This window comes from Drosophila tropicalis, unplaced genomic scaffold (genome assembly GCF_018151085.1).
Source record: "Drosophila tropicalis isolate 14030-0801.00 unplaced genomic scaffold, ASM1815108v1 contig_593, whole genome shotgun sequence".
NCBI classification, from domain to species: Eukaryota; Metazoa; Arthropoda; class Insecta; order Diptera; family Drosophilidae; genus Drosophila; species Drosophila tropicalis.
In genome coordinates, this window is record NW_027173070.1 from 12474501 (window position 1) to 12495275 (window position 20775).

At 37.5% G+C, this 20775-nt stretch overlaps 1 protein-coding gene across 3 annotated transcripts in view; it reads right to left on the reverse strand.

The window, feature by feature from the left end:
• Positions 1-1048: 1048 nt before the first annotated feature.
• Positions 1049-20775, reverse strand: part of gsb-n (gooseberry-neuro) — a 37632-nt gene continuing 17905 nt past the window's right edge. For 2 of the 3 annotated variants that reach the window (XM_068289630.1, XM_068289629.1), the window contains exons 2-5: positions 18450-18763; positions 11176-11287; positions 1783-2424; positions 1049-1709 (exon numbers count right to left, since the gene is read on the reverse strand). In XM_068289630.1, coding sequence (XP_068145731.1) covers positions 1420-1709; positions 1783-2424; positions 11176-11287; positions 18450-18763 — 1358 coding nt within the window. In that variant the 3' untranslated portion in view covers positions 1049-1419. The remainder of the gene's footprint in view (positions 1710-1782; positions 2425-11175; positions 11288-18449; positions 18764-20775) is intronic. The other variant, XM_068289631.1, reaches the window with a different exon arrangement.

The following is a 20775-nucleotide window of genomic DNA, read 5'->3' on the forward strand; positions in this document are numbered from 1 at the left end:
AGAATGATTGAAAAAGTCAGCTGATTAGGAGTTGCATTGGCAGCGAAAGAAATCAAACTAAAAGAGAGACTATTTTGAAGATTATTGACGTGATTCAGAAAGAGTTATACATATTGGGAAAAAAGTTCTTAAACAAAATGAAGTAGTCTTCAATTGTTAATTAATTAATGCCACAGAAAGTAAATCATCACAACATAAGAATTTGTTTGAAGAGATTCTGCAGAAGTTGTTTAAATATGTGGGTGTGTGTGTGTATTGAAATAAGAAGATGAGGATGAAGACAACTGGGTTCGAATGATTCGGATGAAAGACTTTAAAACATTTAAATTAAAAGCTAATCAAAAATAATAAGAAGTCAACTCAAAACACAGTCAGTTGGGCCAAATATGAAAACAATTTATTAGTAGATTATCATCAACCATATAATCACCATCTAGAGGTTTGAAACAGAAATAATTAACAATTTAAACGACATTCTAAAACATTTCATACGAGTAGATAAGTTCAAGTTATTGGAAACTAAACAAAACTCATAATTATCTGGAGTTAATGGCAAAAAATCTTAGTCGCTTGGCATAGGCGAATCTAGGTATGTAAAATAAGGGAAATTTGCTCCTTTTTGCATGCAATGGGCTCGAACAGCAATGATTGTTTTCGAAAACTCTATAAATTTCAGATATCTTGAAACTTACAAATTATCCATAAACATTTTTTGCAACGATGATTAGTTTTTATTCACAGGACATGCTAAAATTACTTTAAATGTGTCAAAAAGCGAATTATTGACTGCTTATTGCATACTTTAGGGAGCAAATTTCTTTATTTCACATATCTAGGTCCGCCTACGATAGATGCGATGATTTAACCTTATTATGGGCACAGTATTACACAATTGTGTTGCATATTTGTTGAAAATTTGAAACTAAGAGGGATTAAAGTTTATTCAAACTAATATATTTATGTTCTCCAAATATGTATTTTCGGAAATATATTTAATCGAAATTCAAGCGTAACATTTTTATGTAATATATATTTTCTTTTATTTCATTTTCGTTTAAAATTATAATAAATATATTAAAATATATACTATAAGCTAATATATATATTTACATCTAATGTAATGGATGTATCTCAGGATGTGTGAGTGTGTGTGTGTGTTTGTGTGTTTTGTTTTTTGAAATGGAATTACGGCCAGAGCACCTTAATGTGCCGTTTAATGTCTAGACTCTAAAAAAGACACTATAGACCTCGGCAGTAGGCGAGATGTAATGTGAAATTATATAGCCATAGGTTGGGCAATTGGCTTTTTGTTTTTACAGATTTTGCATTGCATTTGCGATAATTGAAAGTCGTGTGTGTTTTCAGACAAGAGGGTGACGGGGGGGAATTAGCGGAAAGTCAGGTTAATTAACTGCACCTTTAGCTCCAGTACTTGGCTTGACCCTGCGCCGGCAGCGGGTGATTATAGGCGGCTGCCACATTTCCATGTGCCGCTGCCGCTGCATAGTCATTCAATTGATGTTGGGCCACATGGGCATTATAGTTGGCCGCCGCCACAGCGGTTTGGTTAAGATGGTAGGCAGCCTGTGACCAATTGGATGGTGATTCTAGCTTTGGATAGTTATCGGTCAAATGCAAAGAGGGAGAAATCTTTGATACACTGTCGGCGGTTAGCTTGGAGAAGTCATCAATGCTTAGCTTTGAGTAGTCTAAAACAAAAGATAAGGAAAACAAATTAACAAACAGTTTAATCAAGTGCAATTAAATTGCCGTCTTGCTTACCTTGATGATAGTAATTCTGACTGCCAAAATGTCCGGGCTGAGCAAAGCCACCAGGAAAACCGTGTTGTGCCGCACTCTGGACCAAATCATAGCCACCCATTTGGGTATGATGATGGGCAGCCGCCGCGGCCGCCGCTGCACTATGATGTGAGGCTGGAGCATGGGCTGTATGATGGGCAGAATGATGGCTACCACCACCGATTTCACCCATTCCCGCTCCACTGGCAGTTGTGCCAGCTGCAGGACTATAGCCAGCCATTGAACCTACACCCACACCCACTCCGAGTGGCCCAAAGCCGAGGGGAGCAGCTGCACCAGAGCCACCCAAACCACTGACTGCTCCTCCACCGCCGCCGCCGCTGCCGCTGCTATTCATGGGCGAGAGACCAGACGAAGAGCCGCCGGAATGTTTACGCAGACGTGCCCTGCGATTGGAGAACCACACTTGGATGCGAGCCTCTGTTAGAGCCGTTGTCTGGGCCAATTCCTCTCTGGTATAGACATCTGGGTACTGAGTGCGTGCAAAGGCTCTTTCCAAGGCTTCCAGTTGTTCCGCTGTGAAAGTGGTGCGCGATCGACGCTGCTTACGTTTCAATGGAATCCCAGGCTCCGATTCTGTATCACTAATGTCCGAGTCGCGGCCTACAAAACAAAAGAAAGAGTGAGTGAGAAAGTTTGATCTTTCGAATTGGAGTTCTTTATTAAAAAAGACTACTAAAATTATTAACGCCTCGTAAGAAGTCATAAAATTGTTCACGCTCTCTGTATATTTCCCACATCTCTAAATCATATTCGACGCATAGATATTCGAATTCAAAGAACAGAAGGCCACCGACGTGGTTTGGATCCCACCAGAAACTCAGCTCCATTGCTGCATATATTAATTGAAACATCAGGGGGAAGCGAAACAAATCTGTCAAAAGCCACCGACAATCCAACAACTACTACTAGATGACGACGCCCCACAAAATGGTTTGCCAGGGAGTTGCCGCAGGCAGCTCGTAAAAGTCACAGCACTTGACAAGTGACACAATATATCATATTACACAAGAAGATGATGGGCAAGTTGTCAACGGATCGAGTGCAGAAGAAGAAGAAGAAGGAGTGAGCCAATTAACTTCGGCATCGGTTTTACCAAAAAAGAAAAGAAACCAACCAACCAACCAACCGACGCCACATCTCATTGGCAATCGTGTATGAAGCGCGGCGTGTGGCGTTGCCTCAACTCTCATGCATTTAAATAAACCGAGAGCCCCCTGTGCCATATGCCATATGCCCCATGGCCATGCCAAATTATTTGGAGAGCTCATTACACAATAAACTGACAGTCAAGAGTCGAATGGCAGAGTTCGGAACGGCTTGGGATCAAAGTGTTACAGAATTGTGTGTTTCCCACCATCTTCAACACGTTTGGTAAGATCATTTTTCATACAAAAGGACTTCTAAGTGAAGCGGAAATACTTTTCTCTCAACTCTCTGACCTGCTTTGATTCAATTAATTGTCCTGCGTGTGGCATAGGATGCGATGACCGATTTTGGGGGCTATTTTATATTGCGGTGAACTAATCTTTTCCGGTTACTTGGGATTATTAATTGATTTTGATATAAAGAAGAAATATTTTCCTTTTTTTTCTGGGTTACAATGCGGAAATGAAATGAATTATATATAGGTATATATGTATGTTTGTATATACATATATATGTATTTAATCAGCTTATCATGATTTCAAAACTATGACTATGAATACGTTTTGAAAGCACCTGCATTCGTTTTTAATTCAAATAAAATGTAAATTGTTTAAATCGGATTTGCAAAATTTATCTAGACACTTGTTTAAATAGATTTGTTAGCCTCAAGAATTGAAGTAAGTTGAATCGACTACCAAATCTCCTGCAGAAAGAAACATTTTTCTGTTAAGTCTGTTAGTTGAATGTAAACTCTGCCCTTAAGGGGACCACCTTTTCGGACATGACCCATGTCAGACCTGGGTTAGACTTTTTGCCACTTATTGAAACAATTTTATAAGAAAATTCCTGTTTTTCCGACTTAAACGAAGTTTTATAGCTTTACTTACTATGAATCTCTGACATTAACCTCTCTTTCTTCGTTAAAAACAACGAAATTTGAGATCTGGTCGATTAAAAGACTTGTATAATGTTGAAAATGGGAAAATTGTAAGCAAAGAAACTAATCTCATCTTCCATCTCTTTCATTCCTTAGCTTCTTTCATAACAACACATGAATTTTTTAGTTTCTACGTCCGCTTCTTTATGATTAACTTGTTATTTGTTGTTTGATTAAGTACACAGACTAAATGACATTGCTTTGAACTAACTTATTTGATCAGAAATATATGATATTCATTTCAAACACTTGAATGTACCCCATCACCTGATGATTTTGCAGGGTATAACATGGTTTAGGGCACGCTTATTGGAGGGCTTCGCACAAAACTTTAAACCACACCCAAAATCCCCTCAAGCGAAACTGACCAGAGAGGTCCGGAACGCCCACAGTTTAGTAGATTGAAATAAAAATTCACATGCGTATTAAAATGAATGAATATGAATGATAAAAAAGAAGAAAAAAAAAAAATACAGAAGTCGGACTATTAATCTTTCAACACACACGCAACAATAAAACTTAATTATACGAACAGGGGGGAAAAAACAACAAAAAATATCAAAGAAGTTAAATTCGGCTATGCCGAAGTTTATATACCCTTGCAGTCCTTGACAATAATAATTTCACATGTTCAAAATTTGTTTTCTGCAACTCAATTCATTAATATACAAACAAAACAATTTTACTCTTCATACTATGTACAATTTGTTCTTCTTCTTCCCTCATTCCCTAAGCAAAGCAACGCACGCATACACATACAGTTTATGTAGCGTTGCGTCTGTGTGTGTATGCATGTGCTCTGTTGATTTGATGATGACGTAGTAGGCAGCAAGCAGAGCTGCCGGCAGCGATTGAACCGATTTATATAGACTGTAACTTGTGTTCTATTTATCCGATCAGGGTCAAATTTTGGGATCTGAGATTTTATATCAAATTCTATTATATTGGTAAATTTCATGGGGATACTCCAATTTTTGCAAAAATTTTTGTTCCAGAGCTATATGATATAGTAGTCCGATCCCAAAGATTTTCATACTTTATCTCACCCGGGTAAAAAAAAGCTCCCAAAAAAATTTCATCCCGATAGCTCTTAAGATGGCTGAGTAAAACGCGTACGCACCGACGGACAGACGGACAGACGGACATGGCTATATCGACTTAGCTTCTCATGCTGATCAAGAATATATATACTTTATGGGGTCGGAAACGTCTCCTTCTGTGCGTTACAAACATCTGACCAATTTTATAATACCCTCTGCAAGGGTATAAAAACCACGCAGAAGGGGGGATTTTTAACTCTTTCGACCAAAAAAAAAAAAAAAAAAACTGCAAGAAGCTTACCACAAAAGAAACCATCCCAAAAACAAAGGCAACAAAAAAAAATCAATTAGTTTTTAAATGTTAAACAATTTATTAATTTGTTATTACTGGGCCATCAATAATATGTGAAAAAGAGAAGAGACAAAGACCTATTCTCATATTTTTTTTTTTGGCACCCGGCAACGCTTTTGGCTACTGTGAGGGCCATGTGGGTCTTTCGATCTCCCCTCTTTCTGTGTTTATGACTTTCTTTTGAACGAAACCCCGTTTCATTTGGGAACTTTGATAAATCACTGCGTTTGTTTTTTGTTTTTTTACCAAGTATTCCATCATTCGTGGACGACGCGTTTTCAAAAACAGCAGGTAGTAAGTGTTGGGGAATGGGCGGGGAAAGGGGAGCTTAGCTTTTGTGTGGCCAAGAAAGAGAGAGAAAAAAAACACAGCTTGAACTTCACAAGGCACAAAGTGCAAAAGGCAAGTTTGTTTACACTCACGCGGAGACCAATTTTTTTTTTTTTTTTGATGGCCACATGACCTTTATGGCACTCTCCCTCAGAGGTTTTTGTATTCTCTGTGGTCAAATGTAACCTATCAGTAGACATTATTGGAATACCAATACCCTTAACACTGTCATCAATCAATCTAAGACACAATTTAAATTGCTGCAATTGCAATTGAACAGCAACAACCAAAAAAATAAAACAATTTTTTTAAATTCATTTGATGTGTTTTCAAATTGAAAAGAAGGGGAATATTGGGCTTGGAGCCCTTTTTTTTCTTTCTTATGTCAGCTGTCAGTTTTTGAGACAAGACACGCGTTCTGGGCTTAGAAATGATCTTGGACTCTGATATCTCCAGCAGTTTCAACTTCAGGTCAGACAGATTTTGTGGAGAGCTTAAGATGCTTGTCAGCCAAAGGATTACAGGAGCATTAAAAAATATGCATATACATACATATTCAAGGTTGATTTTGAAAGGCATATTATAAAAAAATAAACAACGACATGCAACGCCCCTCGAAAATTTCCCCACTATTCGGCTAATTTTCCACAAAACAATTTTCTTCAAAAATGGAGACCAAAAAATTAGTTATAATCATAATCCCTTTTTAAAAAGGGGTAAAAGAAGCCGAAATCAAAATGAAAATCAGTAGAATCCCTTCGTAATGAAATGAAACTAATTTAAATAACAATGCCTACAAAATACTTGATCAAAACACAAGAAGATAAAAAAAAAAGAAAGGGAAGGGAGGGCACAACAGAACACAAACTCGAAACATGGCTAAAAGTGTGATAATACGTTAATAAAATATTTTTGAACTCATCAACACGACGAGAAACCCAACCGAGGGAGTCAGTTCGGCAACGGCAGCGGCAGCGGCAGCGGTAGAGAAGACACAACTTCGTTTACAATGAGATCAAACGGAACGCATCAGGACACCCTGGTGGGCATTAAAGATGCCGCACACAATCGGTGCATTTGAAGTTGTGGCGTTGCTTTTGTTACGTTGACACTTTTTTCGGGCATGAACGATTTTAATGGGTTTCCCAAACGAACAAATGAGCCACGGCACTGAATGTAGTGTAGTGTTGTGCCCCACTACTCAAAAACCTCTGCTGTGCCTGTGCGTGCAACATGTGTGTGAGTGAGGCAGAGTCTTGGGTTAGGGGCAGGGCCTCACAGGGACCTCACGCACATGAACTGGAGGATATTTTTGCGCAATCACCAAAGAGTCTACCAATGCCAAGTCATTTGTCATGTGACACTGCAAGAATCGAATCTCTCCCTATCTCTTTCACTCTCTTTCTCTCACTATGCTGTCCCGTTGCGTTGCATTAGGGTAAGGTGTGAATTCTCTATATATCAGTTTGTCGAGGATCCTACCAAAGCGGCTATTGCGGTTTATTTTTTTTTCTTCTTTCTTTTTTTGCAAATAATTGAACCTGTTTCAAAAGGTTGCCTTATTGTCTAGGGCTAGAGGTAAAATATTTGGTAAATAGTCTTAGACATTCCCACGGAACATAGTCGGCTTTTCGCTTGATGCATTGTCCCTAAAACGCCTAATTACCACAAGTGTTTGAGAGATTGACTCCCTCTCTCTCTCTCTCTCTGTCACTCCTCCTCTCTCCCTTTCTCTCTATGGTGTCGGTGTTTTGGCATTTGATAGTCTTTTGTGTATTTTCAACTCACTTTCTTTTGAGTGGGCCGAAAATTTTAAAAAAATATAACGAATCGTACACGTAAACACATATATCAGTCATATGGTTGGAAATTTTTCCAATACGCCAGACAGTTTGTCTATTGTCTTTTCGAAAATGTATTTAAAGAAGGCGTAGGCCACATTTAGCGGCTTTAGATTGGGCGTGTTAATGCCATTTATCAAATGGTATCAAACATTCTTTTTCAAATTGCCGTGAATTTCTCATTGGTTTCGATTATTAAGAATCTTAAATTTAGTATGCCTATCTGTTCAATTTTTGGAAATTATCAAAAAGGAAATAATAAATTTTATATACTTGATAACACTTGCAAATATCTATTCAAAAACCAAGTAAGATTGCAGATTCTTTCAAGATTTACTTGGTACTTAGGTAGATATTTGCAAAAGTTGTCAAATAGATCCTTCTAATCAATTTCACAAAGCCAAAATTTATATTTATAAGTAAGTGAGAAGAAAGTGAGATGAGATAGTAGTCTTGAAGGGCTTTCATATATCCTGACTTGATACGTCTATATATTCATATGAGGTCTTAAAACAAAAGCTACTTTTAATGAAAGATACTTTCATATTGTGATTATAAAAACCTATATAGGTCGATTTTTATCGACATTTTCAATGCATTTATTTGAGAGTAACCCAAAATTTTTAATTAAACAGCAAAAGTTAATAAAAATTCTGCACCACCAACAATTATGGGTTAAGGCTTGATTTCATCGTTTGAATCCTGGAACGGATTTTCCGAACTTCAGACTTTATGCAGGACACACTCTTTTAAACTAAACCAGATATCTACCAAATTTTTACAGCTTCTTCTTTAGAATGGATCTTGTAATATTCCTAACGTATTTGTGGTCTATGTTGATTTTGTTTCATTACGTATTTCTCGATTGGACCGTCCGGAAATTATTTTCTTACAATTAGATCTCTTCCAATTTTTATGGGAAAGATCTGTCATTTCTACTGTCAATAAAAAGTTTCTTTAACCAGTTCTATCCCAATTCAGTTATTATTTTAATATGCCTTATGGCTCTGTAGTGTTGGCCCAAATGACTCAATTTGATGAACAAGTTTATCATAAGCTCATCTACTCACTCACTCTTTTGATCACCCACTTGTTTAGTTGTTTAGTTACTTTGCACTCAATTTTGACTCACTTGTTCAGATGACTCATTGAACCACTTGTTCAATTGACTATCTGATTCTGTTGTTCAGTTCGGCACTGACTATATTACTTTCTGAGGTCCCTCACTCTTGTGAAGAAATATATGTGAAGATATATTATTGATACTTAACGTTTTGCCATGATTAAAGCATCTCAAACTACACTTTTGATGGACCATAGTGAAAGAGTCAGAGAACAAGTGATTGATTAAAAAAGGAACACTTTTAGTGAACATCAGGAGAATTTTTCAATTTTGTTCACTTACTCAAAAGACACCCAACACTAAGCTTCCTAGTGCGCTGGTTTGCTCTCCTCCAACTTTTAAGATTTCAACGTAAACGTTTTAAGTTGTTATGAATAAAGTGGAAAAATGAATAACAAATGATTATGCAGTTAATGCATTTCGGAACCTATTTAACCACAAAAGTATTTTTAAATCTTTTTCTTGGGGATCAAAAAAAAAAAAATACAGATTTTTAGGATACTAGAATTAAAATACGTTAGTAAGTTTATAAAACAAATATAGGCCATAATAGTGCGATCTTTCTTCCAAAATTTTACCGCTGAAACTAGACAAATTTCAATATCCAAGAATAATTTTTTCTCCACAATGCAAAATCACCTCCCAATGGCCACACAAATTTTAAGCTATATATGAAGATCTCCAGATACTGCCATAATTATCCGTAATGCGTATATATGTACATATTTCAGTTTTGGCCCGTTTCATGAGCTTTCCAATTAGTTTGCATCTTAATAGACCCAAAGTTTTTAGCAATTGAAACTCAATAAATGAGCCACTGTTCATTTAAAGCGACATTTATAGCTTCAATTTCAAATACGGTGGCCTCTTACACATAATTTTCTATCTTTTCAATTATTATTTTTTGATATTTTATAATTTGGTATATTTTTTTTTATTTTTTCCTTTCTTTGGTTTGGTCTTTGGTAAGAGATCAAAGCGCACCGCCGCTTAAACACAGTCAGCGACAATGAGTTGGTTGGAGGTTTGGAAAAGAGACAGAGAAGAGAGAGAGAGCTTGGTTGGAATTGTATAAATCGTACAATATCAAAATCAAACGAACAAAAATTATAAGCAAAATAAAAGACGAAAGAAATATATATTTAATAATGCATAATTTTCATTTTTCGGGGTCGACGGCGCAGTAGGGAAGAGATTTCATCGCCGGCGAAGAAGGCGTTGATTATAGGCACCGCCGCTGCCGACATGGTCCCCCCCATCTACCCATTCCCATTCATATCACAGTTGCATCTCCTGAATGTCTCTGTGATGTTATTCCGATTCTGATTCTGAGAGAAGAGATTGGCTGACCAAGCCAACGATAATAATGATGGGTGCTGTGCATCATTTTATAGGGTCAGATTGGGGATTGAGGCCTGTGGATTGGGGTATGCGGATGCAGATGTAGCAATGTCAATCATGATGCTGATGATGATGATGATGATGAGAAGGCGTGTGCTTATTATACGCTTCGACATAATAATAACAGCCTACAAACTCTTAAGGCTTGGGCTATACATATATAATTGTATTTAAAGGTATATAATTGGTGTTTGTACGATTGGAGCCCACAATTTGTTATTAGTTAAATGGGTTAAGCGTACAGGTGCCAGGTGCTGAAATTTATTAGCTAATCTCAAAAGTCAAAGGTCAAAAGTAACATCAAAGAGATGACCTTTTCTTTCTTTTGGCCCAGCATGACAAAGAGCTTCACTTCCTTTTTGAAAGGACCTTGAGAAAAAAGGAAACTATGAACGAAATTCATTCAAGGTGACACTGAAATGTCCGGTTATCCTCTGAGCTATTGTTAGTATGTTGTTTTATGTTTTGACAGGATCGGTTCAGTCGGCAACATATCACAGAAAATAAACAAACACAATTGTCGGCAAAATTAACAAAGACAGACAGACAGAGAGAGGGAGAGAGAGAGAAAGAGAGGCCAAAGCTACTAGCCTCAAAATTGTACAAAGAATTTTCTACCCAATTTTCCACAACAAACAGAAACAACACCAAAAAAATAAATCGGTTCGCTTTGACCTGGCCCGATCGTTTATCGAATGACTTTGCATATTTAGCATGATTATTGGCCCTGTCCAGAAAACTATTCACAGAGAGAGAGAGAGAAGGAGATAGAGACTTGTATGGGGATCTCACGCCGGGCATTGGAAACCGGGTTATTAGCTGCGTCTCGAGCTGTCTCGTGTAGTTACTTTTGATTCTCAGGTGTCATCATCTACACCTATTTCTGTTTCAATGGCAATAACAGAGGGCCCAAGATCGTTATCGTATCAATACAGCAAAGGGCGATCTATTGTAGTGTTTTTTTTTTCTGTAGCGGCTTTTATTTAACTTTTAAGTCGCTCGTTCTAAGACGATCAAAGCCACGAAGCCGACACACACAAAAGTTTGTGTTGATTTGAGCAACAAATGATTTGATGATGATTTTCCGAAATTATCAAATAAATGATCAGTAATTTTTATTAAATACAGTAACGTAGAAGAAAAAAAAAAAAAAAATAATAATAATTCTCATATCAACTTACTGCCAAGTAGACCATGTATGGTATAGTCCTTACGTCCATCTTCGCTGCCTCGATCGTTGCCCCTCAATAGCCGACTGATCGATGATGTTGACGGTGGATCCGCAAAGCCCTCCTAAATGGAAAGAATGAAAAGCGTTTGTTAGTATCAAGTCTCTTATCTTATCTCTGAATTTGAGTGTTGGGAAATAGGTGATTTCTAAAAAAATGCTAATAAATCACATCAATCCAATTAAGATAAGCACAGTGAATGCATTAATAGATTTTCGATTGCTGCTACTGTTGACCCTATAAATTATACATAACTATGTAAAGATAAACTAAATGTATCTCCATAAATGCCTTGATAGGTAGTAGCTTGTTTTCATTATGTGTGAGAACGAGTTTTTGGTCATTAAAAGATATGCCAAGAACACATTTGTTAGATCAAGTTGGATAGTGCTTTTGCTTAGGTTCAAAAGTGTGTTGAATATTTGTAAATCTTGCAAATTTCACATTGCATAATTTAAATTTAAGGTAATTATTGAAATAAGTAAGTACCAAGTAAAACTTTTCGAGGGAGATAATAAATTTAGTCTTATTAACAATTGTTTTCAAATGGATCGTGGCATAAATAAGCCGTCTCGCTTACTCAACAAGAACACAAGCTCTCTAGCGCCGCCGATTTCGCCCTGTGGCCTTACGAGACACCTGGTAAAATTTATTTATATGCATAACTTAGCGATTTCTAGTCCGATTTTAATGAATTTGGTATATTAATAGAAACTACCATATACAATGAATATTCAAAGTTTGATTGTGATAATATGAGTCTTGGGGGAAGAAAATCGTTAAATTACTGGCGTGCAATTGGATGGGGACAAAATTTGAAATAAACTCCGACTTCACGAGTCTACGTAGCCTTTGAAGCTCGATTGACTCAACTGTTGATGCTGATCAGAAGTATATGGTCCTTTCTTTGCCCAACGAAAGCCATGGATGAAAGATCACTTTAAAACAAACTTTTGGCCAAGAATGACAAATTATCAAATTCCATCAAATCCATCGTGAATTTGGTCATTTCATATTTATACCCTTGCAAAAGGGGTAATCGGACCACTGTATCATTTAGCTCCCATAAAAACACCAAAGTCACGAACAGTGACTTTTCCTAATAACTTCCTTATTTTCAAAGCTATTGTCATTTGTTTAAATTGAAATTTAATATATGTAAGTAAGCTTATTACACTTAAAAACGAAACTACCAAATTTGATCAAGATCGGGTGTCTATATCATATAGCTTCCATAACTTTTGTCAATAACTTCGTTACTTTTGACTCGATAGCTTTCAAATTACGAATTCAATATATGTATCTGTTAATGAGTGTTCCGAATTTGATAAATATCGGGAAACAAAATATTATACCTCCTATTAGAACGATCACAGTGACTTTGATAAATATCTTCGTTATTTTCTATGCAAAGATTGTGTTTTTCCACATTAATGGGTATAGGTAAGGAAAGAGTTACCAAAAAAAATGCAAGGGTATACAAACTTTGAAACGGTCAAATTTAGCCCCGTCCACCTGGTTGTACCTAAAGTACCTACTTCCTTAAAAGTTCCAATCGGACCAATCGGTGTTGGTAATCACCAACACTGGAAATACTTCAAAGAGTCACTCTCCCACTGAAAGCAATCTCCATCCATAAAATCTTTTAAAACCAACATCGAATGATCGAATAAATTGGTCCACGGGAATTTGGGATATAGCCCTGTTCGGTTTTACAAGAAACGTAGTTATTATAATAAGCCATTGCAATGGTGAGAATTTAAAATTTTGGTAAAGTAACAAAAAGCTCGCTGCTGCAAAATTGTTAAAATAGCAGGATCTCTCTTCAAAGCAGACACACAGTCTCTCTCTCTCTCTCTCGTTTTTTTTCAGTTTTAATTTGCCGCTCATCGCGTTCGGTTGCCAAATTATGTAACTTGCAAGTTTTAATTTTCATCAAAAAAAACAAACAAGTGTAGAAAATATAAAGTAAATCCAAATAGTTTGTAAATATTTGAATCAGTTTTAAATTAAAGTTATTGATACTCGAGTTTTCTGTGCTGAAAGTTTCAATTGAAAACCCAATGAATTGAGAGAAAAAACTTCACAAGCATTAAAAGTATGCATGTATGTGTGTGTCTGTGTGTCAATAAGTGCAATCTGTGTAATTTTTTCGGTCAGTACGTGAGTTATTGTTTATAAAGAACTGTGTATGTGTAGGTATGAAAATTTGGGATACAGCCTTAAGAAGATGACAATGGAAGAACATGTAAGGTATGTACCTAATATTTTACTGTTTTTGTTTTAACTCAATGAAGTCAGTTAATACAAAGTATTCTATACAATGCATACTCTACATGTACATACATACATACATATACGTGTATAACAAGTACAATATAATACATACAGTAGGTTCCTCTCAAAACATTACTCAGGGGATTATGGGCAAATGGCTTTTATTAGTTATAAGTCGCGGTACAAATGGGTGTACATATGTATGTATGTATTTGTTTCATATTATTATTATTTATTTCTTATTTTTTAACAAAGCCGGCAAAGAAAAAGCATTTAGTTTTTAAAATTGATTCACCTACACATCCACACATACATACAGCATATACATATGTATGTGCATACATACATACGTACATACATATGCAAAAAACATAAAAGATTGCGAATTTGGCGCCTTTTTTTTCGTATTTGTATTTTTCGGCAATTGAGATACTTGCATACGAACAATCTTAGGCCGATGTCAGTACGAAGTAAATTTAAGAGCATGAAAACTAAATTACTCTCCCACAAATGCATTGACATCTATTTCGGCTCTCTTTGAGCTGGCTCCTGCTATATTGTGCTCTTCATCTTGTCATCGTGTTTTAACAAAAATTTAGTTTCTGACCTTGACTCCTTGCACATCTTAAGGTATCGATATTAAAATTAGACTCATGTGGTAGAAATTGATGAAAACATTAAATCATAATGTATTCATAAGCGTAAAAATAAATAAAACTATGGATATTTTGATTTGGAACTTCCGCCAATTTTAATTATAGTAACTCCAAGAAAAACTGCATACAAGGAAATTCCAAAATTCCCCAAAAATATTTGTTTGAGAGCAAAATTGTTTTAATCTAAATCCTTATAAATCGTTAAAATAGACTATTAAGATGTTTTTTTCGATGGGGATATCAAAGCCTTCGAGCTCTTACTTTATACCCTTTAATTTCGCTATATCCGGCCTTTTCCTTCTGCATGGCAAGTCCATTATACATATGTTTACACACAGGGATCACGCATACACATGTAGCGTTATGTGCTCTGCTGATTTCGAGCAATGATCTAGTAGCGTATTAGCGGCAGCGTTTGAACAAAACCAAACTATAACGGACGTACGGGCAGACATGGCTATTTCGACTCAGCTTCTCATGCTGATCAATGATATGCATACATACATATGTACATATAAATATATACTTCATAGGGTCGGAAACGTCGACCAATTTTATAATAGTCCTGCTGCACGAAGTCTAAAGTTTCAAACTATATCACTTTAAGATCTGAGTCATCCCATTCATGTAAATTTCAAACTTTCAGATATGGTTTTTCGATCATCAACTTCAGGTTTAAGTATTAGATGATTCCAATACGTACGACAGACAGATCTCAATCTAAAAAATTTAATATTTGTTTTATTTTCCTTATAACCATTAAATTGCCTTCTAAGGAACAGTTGTGTGTGTGTGTGTGTGGGGACAATGCACTTGCAGGAGCTGAAGAGCAGTGACATTAATGCTACAGTTGCTGGGCAGCTGTTTGTGTTTGGACAATTTTTATGCTTCTCCACTTCTTCCCTTTCCAACCCGCATCTATTTTCATTGCTCCTTCTCTTGGCAATGCTTGTGGCAGTGTCTCTTGTAATCCAATTAGGGAAATGTCAAGCTAAGCTAAGACTTGGGTCAGCCGCCATGAGAATTTGTGTCTCGTCGGCTGTGATTGCGGTGTCTGTTGGTAGTGTCGCGTGTTGTCTTAAATTTCACAGGTGTTGAGTGCCGAGAACCAAGATGATAAGATGAAAAATGCAGCGGTATTTGACACGTCTTGAAAATTGTGGGGAGGCGGGGGGAAGAAGACCTTTTAATATACACCTAAAATTTAAGCTTTTCTACCTTAAAGGCCAGTTAACTGTCTGCTAGTCGGCTATAAAAAATACAAAATATAGTGAAACGAAGGGGAGAAATATCTGTAAATCAATTTTCATGTCGTTCTAAACCAAAGCAATGCCAAGCAAAACCGAAAACTGTCAGTTTTCATTAAAGCAACATGTCGACTTCTTTAACAGAAACTTCAACTCCAACTGATCCGAAATGGAGTGGCATGTGCCGCACAAACATTTTCATGATTAATAAGAATAATATTTTTCTCACTAACACAATTATGTGGTAGGTTTACCGGCCACAAAACGTGAACAAAGGTGCCACAACTGGCACCTCTCACATAGACATAACACAAGTTACGCGAGACGCCGAAGCGGAAAACCGAAACTGACATTTTGTCCAGGTTCCCTCTTTCTCTCTCTCTCTCTCTCTCTGTTAGAGTTTAAGGAAACCAAACACATCGCTAGCTATGAGTTAACCCATCTGACTACTGGCTGCCGACCAACTGGCTCTTATTTCTATTGAATGTGTCATGAACGGAGCAACAACAACTACACAAAATGGGTTTTTGATTTTCAACTAGAAGAGTTATTTTTTTTTTTTTTTGTTACGTTATTTATGAGCTCGAACGACTGTTGGGGCTACCGGTTAGCTTGGGGTATCTGGAATGTGTGACAGCTTATCTTGTAGCAACTGACATGACCGGATCCCCGTAACCCCGATTCCCTGATCTACCAAAAGCCCCCAACTGAGAGAGACAGAGGATAGCAAGAGACCGTTTCTTGGCTTAACATTTTCAATTGAAATTTAATTAATTAGTTGACAGTTGGATTGACATTGTGAGTGAGCTTTATCTGCCATTCTGAGATCGGTATTAAAATTGGTTACCTTTTGTGCATCTGTATCATTTTTTGTTTTTTGATTGTCTGACAAGTGTTATATATTCTAGAATCTAGATACTTCTAGGAAACCAAATACATAATTTTGATTGAAGCATGGCCAAAACCCAAATCAAATGTGCATTGACTACCAATAAAATCAATCACGATCAGAGACCGATGAAAACAGAAAAGAGAATAAAAGGATACATACATACACACATACAAACAAGAAAAAGAGACTCTGCTAGCATATTTTAATTAAGCGTGAAGCGCACCTGGAGCTCTTTTTACGCCTACTGGTCCAGGGGCCCAGGGATAAAGATACAGATACAATGCTTGAGTTTGAGTATCTGGCTCGATCATATCATCGATATGCGAGCGGCATATAAACTGTAACTAATTGCGGCTCCAAATAAAGACCAACCAACAACAATAACGGGCGTTGAAAAAGAGGCAGGCGCACATGCATCATTTTTGGGTATATTCCCCACACACACACATACACTAAAATACGCCCAAAGGTTCACAACAAACTTTAAAGTCAAAGTCAGTTCATCGATCCATCCATCCATTCAGTCATCCTTGCCCAGTAGGCAGAAGTATTAACCCAGACAGTTGGTCTGCTCAAATCTGCTTTTAATAAACATCAGCCAAATTGTTGATGTAGGTTCTGAACTTCTGACAGACTTAGTTTTTCGTATTCTTTTTGCATAAATTTCTGCCAAATACTGGCCCAAAACATATATGAATAAGATATATATCAAATCTATTTATCTATTCTCGTATGGTTGATAAATTAAGAGACTCTATAGTTAATTGAAACGTGACATGCATTAAGTATGCTTTTTGTGTAATGGTTGCCTTTTATATTGGCTTATTCAGACGTGTGGGCCAAACACTGAAAGAGAAGAAGAGCCCATCGAAAGGCCCAATTCGAAGTAGCTAAAGTTTTATTAAATTTTGTGAAGTTTAAGGACTAGAACCCACAAGAAATTCTTTTTGAAATCGTAAAAACACGTTTAAAAAAAAAATTCTTTGATTAAAATTTGAAAGTTCTTGATTCGATTTTTGAAGTTTTGAAGATTTTGATAAAGAAAATTGCTTTATACGATTCACAATACAAAACTAATGATTTCGGATAATCAAATATTCCACAAATACAATATTTTGTAACTTTTATCAATGCTATATTAAGATTAGCACCTTTTATCCTGGTGTAAAAAAAAATTAAGGTAAATTTTTAGTCAAGACTCGAATTTTCACGAAAATTATGACAAGTTCAAAGTGGTTTTCCTTAGACTGTATGTTAGCCATTTCACTTTTGTTTCACCTTCTAAAACAATATATTTTCTTAATAAGTACATTAAGATTGTATGAATTTAGTTAAGTACAATTTGGTTTTCCAATCGAAAAAGTAGCATTCGTTGGCTTGGAGATGAAAACTACTGATTAGCATCCTAAAAGAACCCAACATTTTTCTCAGTGTGCTCAACTTTTGATGCGCTGTAGTTGACTTTAGTTTGATTTAACAAATTGTGTATCAAACCGGAAGAGCGATGTCTGGATAGGAAAAATAGGCAAGATAAACAAATTGCATCTTTTCTTTTCTGTTTTTCCTTTCCTTTTTTTTTTTTTTGCACCTTGCCGCCCCGAGGATGTAAGTCAAACGATGGCGACAAGAAGATGGCTAGGACCAACAACAATGCAAAAAAAAACCCTGTTAGTGTTGCCGACTTTTATGCTATAATCGATTTCTTAACGGTTTGGGTGGCATGTGAAAATTTGTCGTCGCTGTTGTACAACAAATTTGTCAATGGGCAATTTTGAAGAGAGACAGAGGGAGAGATAGAGAGAGAGCGAGATAGATGACAAAAGAGCACCTTTTGGGACAACTCGGCTGACGGCATATGCAAAAGGCCTTAAAATACGATTGAGAACAATCGTCAGAATGGCAAAAAGTTTTCGCCGATGCCCAGCAACGTGCCATAAACAAAGCCAGCGGGCGGCCCAAGTATGCCACGTGACTTTTCGGAAAACGGAAGTGAGCCAACATTGTCACTAGAATTGTGTGCACACAATGGTCTATGTGTGGTTACTTGACTACTGAAGGGCAACAAAAAGAAGGTAGCCTTAGACCGTTAGCTCGATCACATTTTATAGCTTCCTGCTCATGCCATGGCCTGCCAGCAGAAGCAGGTGGACTCACCTTGATCAGTTTTTCGCGTATTTCCCAACTGAAAATGCCGGGATTCTCCTTACGCAGTTCATCGATGCGCGTTTCAATTTCCGGCGAAGTAACCTTGGGCTTAGAACCGCCTATAACACCGGGGCGTATTGAGCCCGTCTCCTGATAACGATTAAGTATTTTGGAGACACATCCATGCGATACACGAAGTTGGCGGGAGATAACACAAGGTCTCACGCCACTGGCCGCCATTTCGACTATTTTCAAGCGAATGTGATTGGGCAGCGGACGGCCGTTAATGAAGACTCCTCCAAGTTGGTTGACGCGACCCTGGCCTGGAAATAGAATCAGAGCAAAGTGTGAGAATCTATAGCCAATTAACTGTGACGAATGTTAAAAACAAACTATTTTTGGACATATTGAAAGGCAGTGTAAAGTATTAGTATTGAAAATAAAATAAACGTCTACACTTTTGTCTTTAAATCGGGTTTAGCACTGTTGAGAGGATAAATTAGGACTAAATAAAACTGTAAATACATAATTACCCTGCAACATGAAAAACTTTACCAGAATAACACTGCTTTTAAGTAAGCAAAAAATTTGGCGACGGCCGTTGTCGACCCTAACTCATGTTTTCTTTTTAATTTGAATTGGAATCTATCCTTAATGGACAATGAAGTGGAGGTGGAGGTCGTTTAGATTCATTCAGCCTTTGGGGACAAATGACCAGTCTGTCTCTGACCTTAAGGACAGGTCAAGGGGGTGACAACTTTCCAGACGCCTAGTCTGTGTCTCCTTCTGTGCGTAACTTAGTCACTCAAAGAGACCTCAACATCGCGTCAGTTAAGTGCTAGATCCGGAGGTATGGCATACGGTGCCGAAATATTGTTCTTAGTCGAATAACATAATATTAGAAATGTGATATCCGCAATGTATAACAAAATTAGGGACAAAAAAACTTTTGTTTCCTCGTCTAAAAAGTAAAGTTAATAAAACATTTTAAGGCGCGGTTTTGTAAAGATCGTGAAAACTTCAAAAGGGTAGTCCAACAATGACAAAAGGCGTTAAATGTTTCTATATGACAAATCAATCTTCCGACTTTAATTCTATCTATTAAGTGTAAGGTACTAAGATAGGTTTATGCTATAATGGCATAAGCTTACCTTGAAAAGGATAACCAGCGAACAGGGGCCGCAAAGAATTGGCGCTTGACATATCCATTTTGAGTTCAAATTTACTTAGAAACTAATTATTGACAACTTTCACTGCACCACTTTGTTTAGTTAAAAAACAACTCATCAAGCAAATGAGGAGGTTGCACACAAAACTTTTGCGGGAAAAACCGCCAAAATTTGTAAATCACTGGAATCAACCATGTATGTATGATTTCCGACGGACTATAAACACCGAATCAGAAAAAGAAGAAACCGACCACGACGGCGAAGTGACGTATGTGCGTTGATGCTGCTGCTGCTGCTACTTTTTCGTCTTCTCTGATAACGATTTCCTTTCTGAAAATTACGCGCGCTTCAACGATCAAACAGCACGAGACTTGCAAAGCAACTAAAGAGAAGCGCAAGCATAAATTAACGAAGGCCGGCCGGGCGACGACTGTGCGGGCCAACAATGAGATCGCGCTATAAACTGGTTTCCACCACTGGAACTGAACCACCGCACAGAATGCAGAAGTAAGAAGAGCGGCGAGCAGCAGCGAGCAGCTTTCGCGTCCGCCCTTTTGTCCCGGGGGCGCCACAAGCAGCTTGGCTCACTGTACGTCGCGTAAGTATGGCAACGATCAAAAACCAAAAAAGTTGCTGCTTGCTAGAGCGAGTGAGCATGAACTCGCTTTAATCGAGCTGTAATCGCCCCGCCCCATCTGTATTCTGATTGGTTGACGACCAGGGCGGGTTGTGCACACTACTAAAATGAGCAGCGAGCTCGATTTGATATCATTCAAAGCAGTCTTCAACCCCCCCGTTGTCATCATCATCATCACTACCACCGATCATATGGTTGCAGCTGTCCTAGGTCCTTTCATGGCCGACACTCGCCTAGTGACACTTTTCTTTTCTGTCATCGACGCTGACGTTGGCAGCCAATTAAAGCGTGAAGGCTGTCGGCTGTCGGCTGCCGGCAGTCCAGGACACATGCCTAGCCACCGTTCTTACTTACTTACCTCCATTATCAATCGTTCCGGTTTTGGCATTTTAGCACCCACGGTTTGTCGCTCTCATCCCTTCCTATCGTCCTATCTCAATGCGTAGTATCTGTATAGTATTTGCTAGTTGGGTTAGGTCTTTGTCATTCAAGTTTTATGGCGGTTATGACTTTTCGTCCCCCTCCTCCT